Below are 17,674 nucleotides of genomic sequence, written 5' to 3' on the forward strand. Positions count from 1 at the left end.
CTATATTCCCCAAGCTATCACTATAACTTTTCTGATCCTGGTAAGAAACATCGCTTTATTAGTACTTTTGCCTTTTTCATACTATGGTTGTCTGTAAGAGATTGCCTTGGGTGATAAGACCGCGCATTGTACTTTTTTGTATATTATTGTAAAAATTTTAAATGTATCTTAACGTGTACAAAAAAGAATATTAAATTAATAAAACATCCACTTTAATATCTTCAACTCAGCCGCTACAACAGTGCTCAAAAGTTTCCTTCTAATTTGTCATGTTTCACTTTGGAATGTCATGGCTTATGTTTGATGTTTGTATAAATCTCTTTAGTTTTACAAGCATACATGCATGCGTGTTGCTAGTAACTCCGGTAACGTCAATTAAACCATGCAGCAAACACAGTGCAGTCTATTTCTTTCCATACTTCTGTATTTTTCTTTCTTCTTCTGATCGTCACGCGAAATCATCTAAACAAGATGATTAATGAAGTTATAAAAGTTTTAAAACTGTAACACTTGTTTTCAATCACCCTGAATAAGGTGGTTATTCTGAAATATGATACATTAAACATATTTTTTATATTAGAATATGATAATCCAATAACTTCTTGCAGGTCAAAGTCTGGAAGAACTAATTAATTTTAATATGTTATACAAATATTAAATAATAATGGTAAGCCTTATTTTAAAATCGTTATTATCATTAATGTTTGCTACCATTATTTTTAGATATGGTATATTAGTTTCTACCAACAGATGCCTTCTGCAATGTATAGGCCTCATTTAAAAATATTTTGGGGAGATATACCATAATCACCACACTTGACACGCGCTGCTGCCATCCTCTGTAAACTTGTTTGTGAGTAGTAGCAATAATTAATGCACAACGTGTGAATTATATAAGAAAGTGTCCTGGGAATTGAACCCGCGACCTATGATCACCAATCTCAGTCAGAGGACTTTTAAGAGGACACGTAAAAATTTAAAAGTGGCAGCGGTAGAGACCGCTGCCACTTTTAAATTTTTACGCCTATTTTCAATCACTCTGTATATATACAAAGTTAATACGCATGTACAGTACATGTCAATAAATATTGCATGACTGACGAAACGTCACATAGGTAGTGTGCGACAAAGATAACGCTCTACGAAGCCGAAATTAGCCGATTGTTTCTATTCAAAGATCGATGTGCAATATTTATCGCCGGGTACAGTACGCTTTCTAGGTCTTAAAGCGGGCTTAACCAGGCTTAACAAGAACGGACTTAAGCAAGAGCCTTAGAGTATACCTTTATTAACTATAATAATTAACTTTATCCATCCTACAGATGTCTGTTACCACTGTTAAGAAGAAATACATTGTGAGAAAGCCGATGTACCTGCTGAAATTTCTAAAGATATATAACCTGCATCAATCTTCACTAATTCCGCTAACGAATTACCCACCGCATACTCTCTCAGAGGAATCCCCTTCCATTATAGGGTACAAATTATAAGACTAGTAATAATTATTTGCTTCTGACAATATAGTAAAGGATCTTTCCAGTTTTAAAATGACTTATGGGAGTAGAACAGGTCACAATACTACCAAATAATACTAGTACACAGATCGTCGGATGCTCCAATACCATGCTACCTGGTAAAGTGAAGTCCCTGGATGCAGGGAGCACAAGACATCTTGGTAATCTTTTAGGGAAGCCTATACCTTGCAGTGGGCATCCATCAGCTGAAAAGAAGAAAAATAATAAAGCGTATGAATGACGACCCGTAGAACAATGAAAGTAATCAATATAGCCCAGTGGATTGGCAGGTAGTAATGGCAATAGACAGATCACATGGCGCTGAACAGATCGCCTCTGGTGTCATGAGGTTCTATAGTAAAGATCACGAACTAAGCACCACGTAAGCTCGAGGTCGCAACTAGAGAACCTTCAGGCCAACGGTTATTCGAGCGATATGAACAGGTAAACTGATGCTTCAGACGAGCAATTCTTAGATCTACGTCGGTGATCTTGGTTCTTCTACAAATTTTCTCATTTCTGATAGGATCTCGAAGCGAACCTTCGGATATAGGCCTCTCCTTTGATCCCTGACCGTAAGCCTTCTACTAAAGCCCATCGGGTAAAGTCGTAAGCGACCACATCTGTCACTGAACCCATACCTGAACGTATGATCCTTAGTGAAGAACATCTGGTAGATGACTAAGAGAGGGACTATGTGACGACTCTATCTCCACTCGATTTCATCGTGAAGGAAAATCTTTATATGGACAATACACTTTTACAATAGGATTGCAGATAGTGTTCTTAAAGCTTCCATTGCTATATTTACAGTTACTACAATCTAAAAGACCTGGTAGAAGAAAGCTCACTATCAGAATAATGTATTAGCCTCTCGCTTATTTTAATGTTAATTTAATATATGTAATTCTGTATTATTTAAAATATTTGAGTTACGGTCGGCTAGCGTTGCACTGAGCGGGCAAACGCGACCCCGCGTCTTGACAGATTCGCCAAAATAACCAGATGACTATCTCTTCCACCAGCGCACTGGACCGAGTATATGAAAATAGAGATTAGTGTACCATCTCAGATACGGTGCCTAGTAGCATAGCATAGTTTGTATTAATTCGTTTTATCGTAGTTTGTATTAAAGGTGTTAATAAAGTAATTTCGTCGTTATTATCATGAGCTAATTCCACGTGTCACGATACCGTTCACTAAATGGCAAAGTGAAAACGGTCAGAGGCGCAATGATATGTATACTCTTAGTTCCGCAGCTTAACTATGGCCTATTCTCGGGTCTGAGGAATTTATTATCCGAATAGTTGTTAGACTCATATGAGAAGTAATCTATCGCAATTTGAATAAAGAATTTTTGAATTTGAATTAAGAACAACACTTATTTAACAACTTGTTTATTCGTTTATGTATTGTATGTATATGTGTGTGTGCATGCATATCTATATATGTATATATGCGTGTGTATGTGAGTATATGTTTATATGTATCTTGTAAGACTTTTTTGCTCGTCCCGTATGTGCTATATATCTATTGTTTCTAAAGATGTTAATGCTGTTAGCCCTAAGGCTTTTACAGCTTCATCGGTACTGAGTTCACGGAGCGGAAGGGTCTGTGAATTAGAATGTGCTATAGAATTTATTGAGTAGCTTCCGTATATATAGGACTATGATCTTTTTACACGTCCTCACAATGTAACTAATGCTAAAGGCGGAAACTTGTATTGGCCCCTTATGTAAGTTGCCTGATATAGTGTAACTAGTTTTTAATTTTTCTAAACGAGTAAAAATAAAAAAATTGTGATACTAAAACTTATATTATTAACATTATCAATAACTATTTTCAGATAATTTTATTAACTAGACATATTCCCAGGCCTTGTTGATCTTGCGAACAGTTTTCAATTAGTATATCGCTAACTATGCGTGAAGCCTTACTGCCGTCTTGGGACGCCGAGAATCCGGGACATTTTCCTCCTTTGATCGCAATCTTGTGGTTAATTTTCTTTATTAAGTGTCGGTGTTATAGCTCGACGAAGTAATTATCCAAATGTATTTATCATTAACGACATATAATCGTGTCATTATTTACTAAATCTTAACGTCTAAATTAAAGAAAAGAAATTTTTAATGGAATCAAGCATTATTTTGCGGAAGGCCGAAGAGTGTCACTCTGTGTTTGGTACTGGGGTGAAACACGTGTTGTAGTGATTCAACGGTGGCAGTTGTGTAATTCGTATTGTTTGGCGCATGCGCATTTAGCAGCGGGCTGGCGGGCGGTGCACTTCGTTGCACGACTACCACTGCATGTGTGGAAGTGGCTAAATATTAATTCTATGTAACTAATGCACAAAGTGTTAATTATATAAGATTTTATCTCGAGATTCGAACTCGCTACCTACAATCGGACGTCTCAGTCCTCTACCACTAGGCTACTATTGCTTCTATAATTTAATAGTAAGTAAAGCCAATAACAATATTTGAGAGCACATTTATGTATTTCGTACACAAAGCGTAGACTTCCCCTAAAGGTATCTATGGGGAGAGCTGCTGCTCATCCCATAAAACTAAAACTTAAACGTAAACTCCTGGTGGCTTACCTGGACCACTTTGAGTAATAATAATTTACAGTGATCTCTTACGTACACTATAAGAATGATGTTTGGCACTTTTCGGTGTAACATAACTCCTGAGGATGGCCCGTGGAGGGGTGAAACACGTGTTGAGTGAATTAACAGTGGTAGTTGTGTAATTCGCATTGTTTGCCGCATGCGCATTTATCAGCGGGCTGGCCGGCGGTGCACTTTATTGCACGACCACTGCTGCATAGCGGAAGTAGCTATATATTACTCCCTTTCTTAGTATAAGAATACTAGAGCCCATTTTAACCGTTTCACTGCAAGTTTCAACCTGTCTTCGTTGACAACTGATACTACACTCTACACTCATAACAAATTTTAATTTATTTTTAAACACATATCTGCTTGTAACTATCGTAAAGGAAAATATCATAAAAATAATTATTATAATTAATTGATATTTTTTTAAATGAGTGTTTTATTTGACAACTTTCAATCAAAATATGTCCCGCAGTTTTCATGCGTTTTTGCAAAAATTGCTTATCAGTCAAATGGTGAATAACTTAAATTAGATTGAGTATTCTTGTAATGGCATCTTTCAACTTAAGACCTAGATGTTTCCTTAGGCGCTGATTTGTGGAGAGGTTTCAACAAACAAACCAGTTTGCTTAATAAAATTGCTATTCACTTTTATAATATACTAGCTGATCCCGCAAACGTTGTTTTGCAAAAAAAATTAAAGTTTTTAATTAACAAATGTAAGATAAGGGTTGATCGTAGAGGGGTGAAAATTTAGGTTTGTATGTATTTTTGTACGCTGTATCATAATGAAATAAAAACCAAAAAAATTGTCAAAAAATTAAAAATAAAATTTAGGGGTGGACCACCCTTATCATTTAGGGGTATGGAAAATAGATAGTAGCCGATTCTCAGACATACTGAATACGCATGTGAAATTTGGTAAAAATCGGTCAAGCCGTTTCGGAGGAGTTCAAGTTCGAACACCGTGACACGAGAATTTTATATATTAGATATTTATTAAAATAAGACACGCATTGCAAAAATAGAGAAGAAAAAGTGACAGTTGTCAGTGTTGCTGCTAGTATCTAAGTTGCCAGAATAACATAATATTTTACCGAATAAATTACTATTAGAACCTAAATAATTTAATTATTTTATGTTATGAACAAATTTTGTATTTGTTATTTTTACCAAATCGAATCCTTAGCTTAAAAAAGTCTCTTCGATCAAGAGCATATTCAGTTGGTAGTGATCTGAAATACCTTGTTGGTCACCATACTTTAGCAGTACAAAATTTCAAATCCGATCAATGTAAATTTTAAATAACGCCATCTATGATGTCTTTTAAAAACTATCCTTATCATCATTATGTCAGCCGATAACTGCTTACTGTAAGGATTGGGCACCCAAAGACCGCCACGGTTAACAGACCAGGCACGTATTCAACAAACTCAACTAATCTCATAGTCAATACATTTCAAACACTAAAAATACAAACATGCTTCACATTTATACAGTTTAACACAGTACGTACAAACAGAGGGAATTATCCGAGAAAATATCTCACTTTAATAGCCCGCTCGAAACGAAAGCCCCTTGGCGTCGTTTTGAAAAATTCCAGCCAATTTACCTTCGAGTTTTGGCGAAGTTGCTCTAAACATTCGTTCGTGAAAAGAAAAAGTTATTTGTGTGTGAAATATTAAATTTACATTCTTTAAACAAGAATGTTTCTGAAGAAATATTATTTATTTATATATAAACACTCCCTAATATAACAACGTTCTCACAAACAAATCGGAAGACGCTGGGTGTTGACGCTTCCGACCAGTGGAAATATAGGATGATGCCACAAACCCTGATTTATTTAATACACCCTTAAAGTGATCAATATCAATTCAATCCATAAACGACCACTGCAAGGCATATACCTCCCCCAAAGATATAATTATGTAAAAATCAGGGAGGAATCAATAGCCTCCCTGATTAGAGACGAAGATACAAAAGAAGAGTTCCTCCTACTATGTAGAAAAATAATAAGCATAGTGATAGATAAAAATAAAAACCTTTAAAAATGTAAATGACCAAAATTAATAAAAATAATGTGATAACGTTATAAGCTTACAAAGAAATAAAATAAAAATATAAAATAAAGAAAATGTAAAATAGTAATGAGGGATGAATGAAAGGCATCACAGAGCGAAAGTGAATGACAGAAGAATTGTGGTAAGACAGAAACGAAACGAACGATAGATCATACGATGCACGAAAGAAGAGTGAGAAAATAAAAATGTACGTGAAAAATTAAATAACGTAAAATAGTTCTTGTTCCACACAAGATAGGGGGTACGAGAAGAAAAAAGATTTAATTATAGGGGAGCATACCATTGTAATGAATATTGAACATGTAAATGAACATTGTATCCCTTTACCGTTGAGGTACTGCTCTGTTAGGCATAAAACAATAATGAATTTTAATATTTATTTAAACAAATTTTGAAGAAGCTTTTTTTTATTTAATTAACATTACGTGAGATATTATTCTTAAAACCATTAATTTTCGGATAGGATATACAACTTAATAATTGACAGCAAATGTAATATACATTCACCCCTTTAAATCATTTATATTTATACTTATTTTCAAAATCCATGTACCGTTCAATAATTGTCCATAAATATACTAAGCCATAGCTTATATAAATATATACTATTTTACCATTATCGATCATAAGATTCGTTGATATATTTATGACTGATTTTTTTCTTAAGCATTTTCTTCTCTGTTATGATATATACCTATTTTATTATTAAATGTGTAAATAAATATAAATTAGCGTTGTATTCCTGTCAAAATATCTACCATTTAATGTTTGTTTTTAATATAAAGACAAAAGCTTACCTGCGATATCATCCCAACAATTTGTTGAAGTTTAGAACTATTAAAAAACTTCTCGAACGAGTTCTCCTTCGGGAAATAAATAGGTAATGTTTAACCTACACTTTTGCCATTGTTTACACATTGTTAGGTGTGTTCAATATCAAAGTTTTTTAAAGAAAACCTGCCATTGCGTGATTTATAAAGTAGCTAGCGAGTGTATAGTTTGAAAAGCTTTGGGGAATAGATTATACTTGTAATGCTAAGTAGATATAATCGGAGATTGAACTGTTTATACTAAACTTTACCAGTTCTTTATTAATAATATTTATTGTGAAATTCGCTATTGCTTTATACATGTACATATCCGACATACCGGAGACCGCTGAGAACAAAGGTCGATTTCCGCGAACGAGCCAGTCGGGGCTGACGGCACGACATCAAAAGAGTACAGGTAGTGCGCCCTCTTTGCCAGGCACAGTTCCGCACAATTATTGTAGTGCATGCATGCGACACTGCCCGCTGTGGGTTTATATATTTACAACATGTTTTACACTACTGTCCAAGTGGCATTTACGGTTGTGAAGGGACAGTACACTGCGGCCGTTTAGCCTAAAACCTCTTTTAAAGTAGCGAAGCGCGGAAATTCCCTGGAAAGCCTCCGCTTAGGCTGTTACATACTATAATCATAGCAAAAATCTTTGCTATCACCCAAAAAATCCATACCCGAAAAACTATCCGAAATAATGAACCAAAGGGGACCGACGTTCAATAAGAACAATTTTCACGAATGAGCCAGTCGGGGCTAACGGCGAAACATCAAAAGATGCTGGTGTTTTAACTAAGACAATAAGGTTATGCTCTCCTTTATGTCACTCGGTTTATTGCATCTTCCACTGCAGCTGACAGGCAGTTATATTAAATAAAATACGGACTACGGTAGAGACTCGTCCTGCAAGTGGCTTTATTGTTTTTTTACCTCTCCTCTCCGGTGTAGAACCATCTAAAAATCACCCGCCAGCGGAATTTAGGGAGCAATATCGTAGAAAGTAATTGAGTTTTGTCGTCCGTCGTCTTGTCAGGGATACGAACCGATAAAAAAAACGATACCGATGAGATAGGGATGATGCAATATCTTCTCGGAGTTCACAAAGTTTTTGTAGTTACAAAATTGTGCGTAAATAGTATTTTTTTTGAATTTTTCCATAGCTATTTTTAAATTCGTCGCTGCGAGGTAACATATTTTTTGAATTCGAGTCGCATTTTTATTCGAGCACCACCCTGACACGCAACAATATATCGCAGCAACTATATTACAAAATTTTAGGTTTAACTAATTTAAATTGCATTTTTCTTGTCTATTTTTGCAACTTATTATAAATCGCGAATTAGCTTATTTATGGTCACAGCTAAAATTGACATTAGTTCATTATTTAAATTTCATGGTAAACTGATACGTGGAAGCCTTAAGGTTTTGGAGTGACCATTGACAAGCAAGCAAAGGGTGGAACGTCCCTTTAAAGCCTTGCCTTAATAAAAAGAAGCTGGAAGGCTTTTCCAATCAGTCTGAATACCCTACAGTTTAAATATCAATGAAAAAAATTGTCCTAAATATTAAAACTTCTCATTTATAGAAGTAACTGCAATGCTATGTAATGAGAAAAATAAAATAGTAAAACAAGGCACTAGATATTAATATTATAAGGAAATATCCCCAGAGTATACGCTGTAATAGTCACCCTTGTGTGTGATAATTCCGAATACAGATCTCGGCTTGCTGCTAAGATGTCCCCAGACGCCAGTACACTAGTAAGCTGTCAAATATGACAGCTGTTTACTAACTGGATATCTGCGAACATAAATCATAACTCAAGAGTAATATTCATTTTAAATATTACATTTATATATTCGTAAAACTCTCTTGTGGGCAACTGTGTATGGTATTACAATAGGCTTTCATGTCATCCTTTTATCATATATCCTTCCCAAAAATATATATGTAGGATATATTATAATCGCCACGCTTGGCAGACGGGTTTGGCGATAGGAGTGTGCTATTGAGGTATGCAGAGGATGTTGCTGCCCATAATCTAGAAAATTATTTGTCAACAGTGGCAGTCCCATATGATTAATACACAAAGTGTGAATGATATATGAATATGTGTGCCGGTGATCGAACCTACGATCGCAAGTTTCGTCGTCCACCGCTGAGCTACCGGCGCTACACACTTCCATGTTATATCTGTAAATTATCTTGTAATAAACTTAGGAATATAACTTGTAAATAATCCTAATTTAAGGATTTTAAGAGATAATAATGCTTGGGAATGAATTTCAATGCTACTGAGTCATGGATATTGTAAAACTGACCACAATAAAATCCGTCTCGTACTTTTATTTTTTTTATTAATAAGTCAGCATTGACGAAATAATTTAATAAATATGTAGACTAAATATGTAAAATGTATACAATTACATTTAACAAAGGTGCTGGTAAAATTACAACAAAGCATGTGTATTTAAATGAAAAAAAAAATTAAACCATAAACAGAACTTGTTTGTACATACATGGTGTAATGAATGGATAATCCTGGAGTGTTAAATGGTATACCTATCGGTCGCTCAAAATAAGAAAAAAAATTATTTCGGTTCCCGAAATGTAGTTTCTGTACGTATTGTACCTTTATGCACACCAAGACCGTTTTTTTATTTCGTTTTGATTTTATTCCTCACAGTCGTTTGTAATAGAAATACAGTTAATTGTCAGTAAACAATCATAATTTAAAAAAAAACGCAGTTTGGTTCTTATTTCAAATTTGGAAGAATTACGCAATCATCTTTATTAAGCAAAAATAACCGTATGTCATGTGTTCTAAAATATTTTATTTAAAATGAAAATAAGTTATCATGGTAAATATCTAAAATATTTATTTTTATAAATAGTTGGTTACAGAATACTGACAGACGACAGCTTTAAAACATAGATAAATGAAATGTTTAACTTAAAATCTCTTCTGTTTTAGATCGAGAATGTCCTGAGCTGGAACAACCAGAAATAGGAAAGGTGATTGTCTCCGGGCGCCTTTTCGGAAACAAGTAAGTTTCGCATGCATCTAATGAGTTTAAGCAGAAGGTTTAAACACCAGGAGCTATGTACGAATAGCCTTAGTTTATTTGCTATGTACTGCAACCTTCTATCTATGATCATCGAATCGATTTGGATTATAATACTTTGTGTGAATTATATAAAATTATAACTTCTCGCAAATAAAAAAAACCATCTAAAGGTATTAAAGGATGTCCGATGGCAGAATTCGAATTTCAAATTAAAATTTAAAAATAAATACATTGATTCCCATAAAAATTTAAAAAATAATAATTACGCACATTTTATGACCTCCTTTCGCGCTATATAACTTCCTGTTCTAAATAGCATCAAAAGATATATATTAATGTCCAAAGACAATGGCTAAATTTTAAAATAGGAATTTGGAATCACTTCATAAACACCCGCTCTATTTTCTCTTGGTCAAAAAGCATACGTGGTTTCTAACACGGCCAGAGAAATTATGCCGACTCTTCGTGTTTTTTTCTCTGGAAAATCATTTTGGTTGTCAGCAAAAAGAATTTCGTCCTGGGTGATCAATCAATTAGGGGAGACATCCCCTAATCACCTTGATTGAATCTTACTCTACGGATTCTAAGAAATCTAAAGTCTCCGAAATGAACCCTATCATCAGTGCTTAATATAAGAAAGGGACTAATATATAGCTACTTTCGCTATGCAGCAGTAGTCGTGCAATGAAGTGTAACGCCCGCCAGTTGACAAATGCGCGTGCGGTAAACATTGCGAAACACAACTACCACCGTTAATCTACTCTACACGTGTTTCACCCCTCCACGGGGCATCCTTAGGAGATGTTAGACCGACCAGTGCCAAGCACCGACTCGGTGATGATAAATGTTTTGTTCATTATAAACACATTCATAGATTCAACTATATATATACATATAAATTACACACATCTACTACATGGTATGCATTATTGTAAATGTTCGATTCTTCCGTTTAAAGGTCTTGGACCTGCTTTTGAACATAAATAGTTTCCTGTCTCTTTAAATTCGAGAGAAAGTCTTTTCTAAATCAGAACGACCAGAAAATAAAAATGAAAGAAGTCAGGTTTACGAAGAGGACAAAGTGGTATATGAGGTGATTGTTAATTTCTGACATTGTACATGTATATTAAATACGCTCTTCTTGTTCCAGGGCTACTTACTCTTGTCCACACGGATACCACGTCGTGGGTTTGCAGAGCAGAAGCTGCCAAGCTGACGGCAAATGGGCTGGACAACCACCAGCATGCAAGGAGAACAGTGAGTCATTCGTTTATACTTCTAGAAGAATATGAGAAACTCTGATTCTTGATACGGTTAAATTTACTTTTATTATTTACTTCCAAAATTCTAAAGTAAAGGTTCTACTATAAAAGGAGAAAATATTAGAATGATTTTTTAAGTCCTAGTGGGTTCCTTGTATCTCGAGGTAAATAGTCCAACCAAGATAATAAAGGTTTCTACCTATAACAATAATGTATATGAAGCAGTGGTATTCCAGTGGTAAAGGATTGAAAGCGAACTTAGGTCGCGGATTCAATTCCCGGGATAGAATCTAAAATAATTCACACTTCGTGTATTAATTATATAGGATTGCCATTGCTACAGATAAGCTTCTAGAAGAATGGACAGAAACGTTCTCTGCGTACCATAATACCACACTGCGATTGCCAAACCGCCTGCCAAGCGTGGTGATTACGGTGTATTCTCCTCCATAGATATCTAGGGTTTACGATTATGATGACAGTGACGTGGAAATCTAATAGTTATATCGTCATTAAGCTATATCTAATATATAAAATTCTCGTGCCACGGTGTACATGATTGAACTCCTCCGAAACGACTCGACCGATTTTCGTGAATCTTAACGTGCATTTCGGCCAGGGCGAAGAATCGGATAACATCTATTTTCCATCCCCTTATATGTTAAGGGTGGTCCACCCATAATATTTTTTTTAATTTTTAAACAAATTTTTTATTTCTTTATGATACAGCATATAAAAATACACACAACCCTAACTTCATTTTCACCCCTCTACAATCAACCCTTTTTCGTTACTCTAATAAAGATGTATTTATTAACCTAAATAAAACATACTTTTACACTTTATGACGCTTTCGATTATAAATATTTCCCCGCACAGTTATAGATGATAGTTATTTTGATTGAACTAAAATGTTTCCAAGGAATAACATACATGGCAAAACAACATTTGCGGGATCAGCTAGTTTATGTATAAAATAAATTAACATAAATGAACAATGTCCTAACCAAAAGCAATATCGGAATTTAAAACTTCGATATTAATTTTATTTCATAATATATATATTAGAACAAAATGAAATACAAATAAATTATTAAAGACTCGCATTGCATGTTTTGGTGCACCAATAACTAATCTATGTATTTTTTTTTAATTTCTTACTTCCTAATCTTAATACATTAAGTTAAAAAAGTTATTTTTATAAATTTTTAAGCCTATACAAGGATTCCGGTTCAACCGTATCTATATGTCATGGGCGTGTAGCATCAGAGGAAGGCACACATCTAGGGGCAATAAAGAAACGCTGTAACTTACAACGCGAAAATGCTGAGTCCCCATTTTCGAGCCATAAGTTAAATGTTTAGTATATCAATGACTTGATTCTTCAGATCCTATTCTAAGGAATATATATTTATTATTCTTTCAATTAGCACAATTTTTTTTATTCTTTTACTAGGTATAAATATTATTAATTTCTTTCGCAGTCTACTGCCTTCAACCGCCGACCATCGAGCACGCCAGACACTCTGCTCTGCCCGAGCAGGCCACCTTTGACCTGGATGCAACAGTCCAGTACAACTGCCACACCGGCTACGTCACCAACGGCTTCCCTCGCGCCAAGTGTCTCGCCATCGACGGCCAAGCCTCCTGGTATGGACCTGACATCAGCTGCGAGCGTAAGTGAAGACTTCTGTTCTCTTATATATGAATCTGAATCACAAATCATGCCCAACAACGTGATGACAATATATTAATGACTTCCTTTTATTCTTCCACTTATGCTCAAAACGACTTAATGCTAAAATAATAAACAATGCCCGAAGTGACATTGAAACTCTTTAGAACACCAGAAATAATAAAGATCAATATCTTCGCATTTAAACTAAAAAAAATTAAAATTGGTCAGTTAAAAATAATACAATATTTAAATAACAAAATTGTTAATTTATCTATTTTTAAAATTCGAATATTAACAATCTCGACTATTGGTAAATTCAAAAAATAAATCTCGCATAAAATTATATTTTATCGAATTTTCACACCCAATATTATATAAAAAGCTGCTACTAACTATAATTATCAAATAGCTTGGTTTTCTTTTTATCTCTATCTTCTATCTAATTCTCCACACCAGTTCAAATACTCGTTCAAGCGAGGGCGGTGAGGAAAGGCCTGTGTCACTCGACCTGCCTAGTAGTTCTCTCTTCGCATAACACCTCATTCACTACAAACACCTCCACGGATATAGTCCCTCTTCGAGCTCTTTGCGCTCTTCGTGGATGCGAACACCCAGAGTAAATTTTAGCCCGCGGACCTCCAGGTTCTGCGGACTTAATATTGATGAAGCTGCACCAGCTAGACCAGCTAACAGCATGACGTCAAAACAGTCCAAAATGTTATTTTTACGTAATTTACTCTACAAGATACGCTGTGCCTAGTGCAGTGTTTCTAAGCAGTAAGTTATTGTGGAATAAAATAATAATAATTATTATTATTATGTCATTTATTCTTTTAAATTGGCGACAACCTAAAATTCCGTTTCAGTCAGAACAGATACAGCAAAACTTTTACATATATCATAATAAATACAACAAATCTTTTACAAGTTAAATATTTGTAAACAAAACTTTTACAAGTTAAATACTTGTAAAAGCAAGTTAAATACTGGTAAAAGTTTTGCTGTATGTTGCGGTGGCCTTCGGCAATAAACTAATTATTGATCATATCTTTGTTCCTTCACAGCTCGGTCATGCGGCGAACCTGGTGACGTACCCCACGGATGGGTGACTGCTGATTGCCATACCTTCGGATGTCGCGCGGTAGTTCAATGCGGCCAGGGCTTCGAGCTGGTCGGCAAGGCTGAGCGCTACTGCCAGGCTGACGGAGCCTGGGCGCCTAAAGAACTACCCACGTGTGTCCGTAAGTAGTCTTACTTAACTTACCTTTGATATACTTAATGATGAGTCTGATGAAGTATAACTCATTAATGAAGTAAGAAGTATTGTATTTACAATTGATGACACTATTCTAAATGTTAGATTTTAAATATCGTAACAAAAAGGATAAATGATAGTATAAAACTTTCGTTTGTTTTGTCTTGAAGCTTTTTAAGGCTTTATTATCCACGAAAGTCAAATGTAGGATAGTTGTCATAAGGTCATTGATCACAGACTCATCATTAAAACGTTTTCACTATTAAAACTTTGCCGTATCTCTGGCATTGCTTCGTGACAATGTAGTTGCCGATTTCAGTGTCGTTATTGATTTTTGGAATGTTGCATGGTTTACGAGTTATCGTGGGTACAACGTCTGCGTGTTCTCGAGGTGGATAGTTGGCATGTCGCTTGATATCTTACGAATTATCATGGCTATCATTCAGAGCAATATCATTGTCATGATGCAATCAATCTTCCGGATCTCCCACTCAATTGGTATATTATATATCTACTCATTTATCTCCATTAGGATTATCTTCTGTATTATTTCAGACGATTATATCTTTTGATTAAAAATTGGAAGTTTTGATTTTATACAATCCAAAATCAAAGTTTCCCTAAATCAAGTGGGACATCTATTTAACAATCATTTGTGAATTGTGAATTTTAAAACATCTTTTTTCTCCTTTCCTGCCGCTGTACAGAAGGAGGAGAGAAGGGGACAGTTTGAATCAGTCATTACACTGCGTATTGTTTTAAAATTGTTACAGTTAAATAGAGTTTGTAGTACGTTTGAAATTCTATCAAATTAGTACGAACTTTGCAAGTTTCGTGAATATCAAAATGTTCTATGGCCATGGTAAAATTTGAAAATGTTAAAAAAAAAACCTTTTACTGCCTATAGCCTAAATTATAGCTACGTGTATGTAGAAATTATTATTATTGTAGTTGAGGCTTCGATGTTGAACGAGCAACGATTTGTTTTTAAGACTTCTTAAATCTACATTGTAATATGCTGTAGCAAAATAAAGGTAAAAATACATCTTTGTTTCATTTACCGTGCATGTCTATTGTATTGCTATTTTGCATGATTATTCAAAATTTAAATGTTCCTTTTTATTTTTATATTGATATTTTTTTATTATAACCAGTAAAAAGCTTATTTGTTATTTGAAACAATTCCATCTATGACGAATCCCGAGTCACTTTAAAGCGACATGTGTCGCCATCTAGTGGTCACGCAGGTGCAATGCCCGCCGCCCGAAGCTCCTCGCCACGGGAAAGCGGTGTACACCTCATGCGCATACAACTCGGTGGTGTCGTACGAATGCAAGTACGGCTACAGACTGGTGGGCGACGCGACCAGACGCTGCGGGGCGGACAAGAAGTGGTCTGGTACGCAGCCGATGTGTAAAGGTTCGTAAACGTTTTTCATAAATTCAAATTGCAGGACTTGCTACGACATTTATTCAAAAAGTTCCGGATTTCTATATTTTTTGGTGAAAATATGCTCCCTCATCAATTCACTTATAGAAGGACTACAAGAATTTTTTTAGGTTAATTATTGTTTTGAAGATGCATAACGTCGCTCTGGCCAGCTTAAGAAATGTTTTTTGCAGTAAAAATTTGCTAGTTCTGTATTTTAAAAAACTTTAATATTAATTAAAGATAAAATAAAAGATAATAAAAGTTTCTTTGGTTTTGAGTTATCAAAACTTTTATTGAAGCAATTAAAATTTGTCTTTTATTTGTATTCAACAGACAGAAATTCGTTTTATGTTTAAATACTCAGACTTCGTATTAGTATAGCATCAACAGAAGACTTATTAGACAAGAAAAATGTATCGTTCTCTATAGTGATGAGCTCAAAGCAAACCGTGCACTAGATGTAAAATCTATAGTGGACACCACTAAAATATGAACCATCAAAAATGAAAATTGTTCGTGATTTCAATATAAAGAAATTTATATGAATAAAGCAGCTGTACTAGAAAACTAAACGTCTTGAAAAAAACAAGAACTTATCAATAAGGGATTTGTTATTTAATCATTATTGTGTTTAATTATGTTTAAGAAATCAACTGCGGACATCCTGGTCAACTGTGGAATGGATGGTTGGAGAACATTTCGTCTGGAACTGGACTCGGAGCGTCTATCATCTTCAGATGTCAAGATGGCATGAGGATGGAGGGGAACGGTTCGGCGATATGCCAAAGCGATGGTACTTGGAGTCATCCTCTGCCTAAATGCCTTGGTTAGTGTTTTTTTTTTACATTTAAATTAACATTTATATTTTGTTACTCTTAAGAGTAATTGAGTTTGACTGAAGGTATGCTCTTTTTTGTCTTGTGAAAAACTCAAAATGAGATAATCATCTTTTTGCGTGATAAAAGGGATATACCGGACTCCTACTGGCTGACACGCCATGTTCCTTTTAACGTCTCTTGCCAAGACTACGGAAACACTTTCGCATACTACCATTGTTTCAACAGCTGTCTAAACATCTTACTGTACAGCTGAAAACCCTCTTCCGTTATCATAAACAAGGGAGCAGACTTACTTTGGCCGTCACAACCGTTCCAGAAAACACATGCAGCGAATCTCCTCGAAAACACCAAGGCCTTGTTATGGTGGTTGGAGAACAGCGTGATATAACATCCTCCAATGACCAGTTTCTGTGGTAGATGAGGAGTTCTGATATTCTCTCTCTCTTCCTCTATGGAACCTCCTTTAACAACGTAAAATGTGCCTGAGGCAATCAGTTTCATTGTTGTTATCTTCGGGTATAAAGCCTTTATAGAAGGTAAAAGAACGACCAATCAACTTTTCTAAAATACTTTCAGATTTTGTAGTTAATATTAATTTTACATATTCATTGCACGCAGAATTACAATGCATACAAAATAAGAAAAAAAACAAGCGTTTATAACTATATTAACAGATGTATAAATAGAAAAATTTAAGTAGAATAGGTACGTACAACTTGCCAAATAGTTTTGCATTTATTAAAGTAAATAGAACTGTACCCTATATTAATAATGTACTAATGATATTTTTCTTCTCTGTTCTGGTTTTCAAAGCAGCATTGCGTTAAATTCGCTTCGAGTACAGATAATTTTAAAAAAAGAAGGAATCAAAGTAGTATATTATAATTGAATGCTTTGTTTCAACCGTCATAGTGTCCGAGTGTACCGTACACCACGGTCGACTCGGGGCGCCATAGTGTTTCATAGGCCTTTTGTGTTAAATGCGCACAAATTTGTTACATTAATTATTATAATACTTCTGAGTTATAGTACCCGGCGATAAATATTGCACAGCAACCTTTGGAAAGATACAATCGGCTAATTTCGGCTGTGATTGACGATGTG

At 34.9% G+C, this 17,674-nt stretch overlaps 1 protein-coding gene across 1 annotated transcript in view; it reads left to right on the forward strand.

The window, feature by feature from the left end:
* Positions 1-17,674, forward strand: part of Hasp (Hig-anchoring scaffold protein) — a 146,497-nt gene that overhangs the window by 106,485 nt on the left and 22,338 nt on the right. The window contains exons 4-9 of the mRNA XM_068769131.1: positions 10,012-10,084; positions 11,256-11,362; positions 12,852-13,043; positions 14,110-14,286; positions 15,537-15,719; positions 16,378-16,557. Coding sequence (XP_068625232.1) covers positions 10,012-10,084; positions 11,256-11,362; positions 12,852-13,043; positions 14,110-14,286; positions 15,537-15,719; positions 16,378-16,557 — 912 coding nt within the window. The remainder of the gene's footprint in view (positions 1-10,011; positions 10,085-11,255; positions 11,363-12,851; positions 13,044-14,109; positions 14,287-15,536; positions 15,720-16,377; positions 16,558-17,674) is intronic.

The sequence above is a fragment of the Battus philenor genome, unplaced genomic scaffold, assembly GCF_028537555.1.
Source record: "Battus philenor isolate CCGP_79_NKW_IND1 unplaced genomic scaffold, ilBatPhil1.0.hap1 SCAF_27, whole genome shotgun sequence".
In the NCBI taxonomy this organism is placed as follows: domain Eukaryota; kingdom Metazoa; phylum Arthropoda; class Insecta; order Lepidoptera; family Papilionidae; genus Battus; species Battus philenor.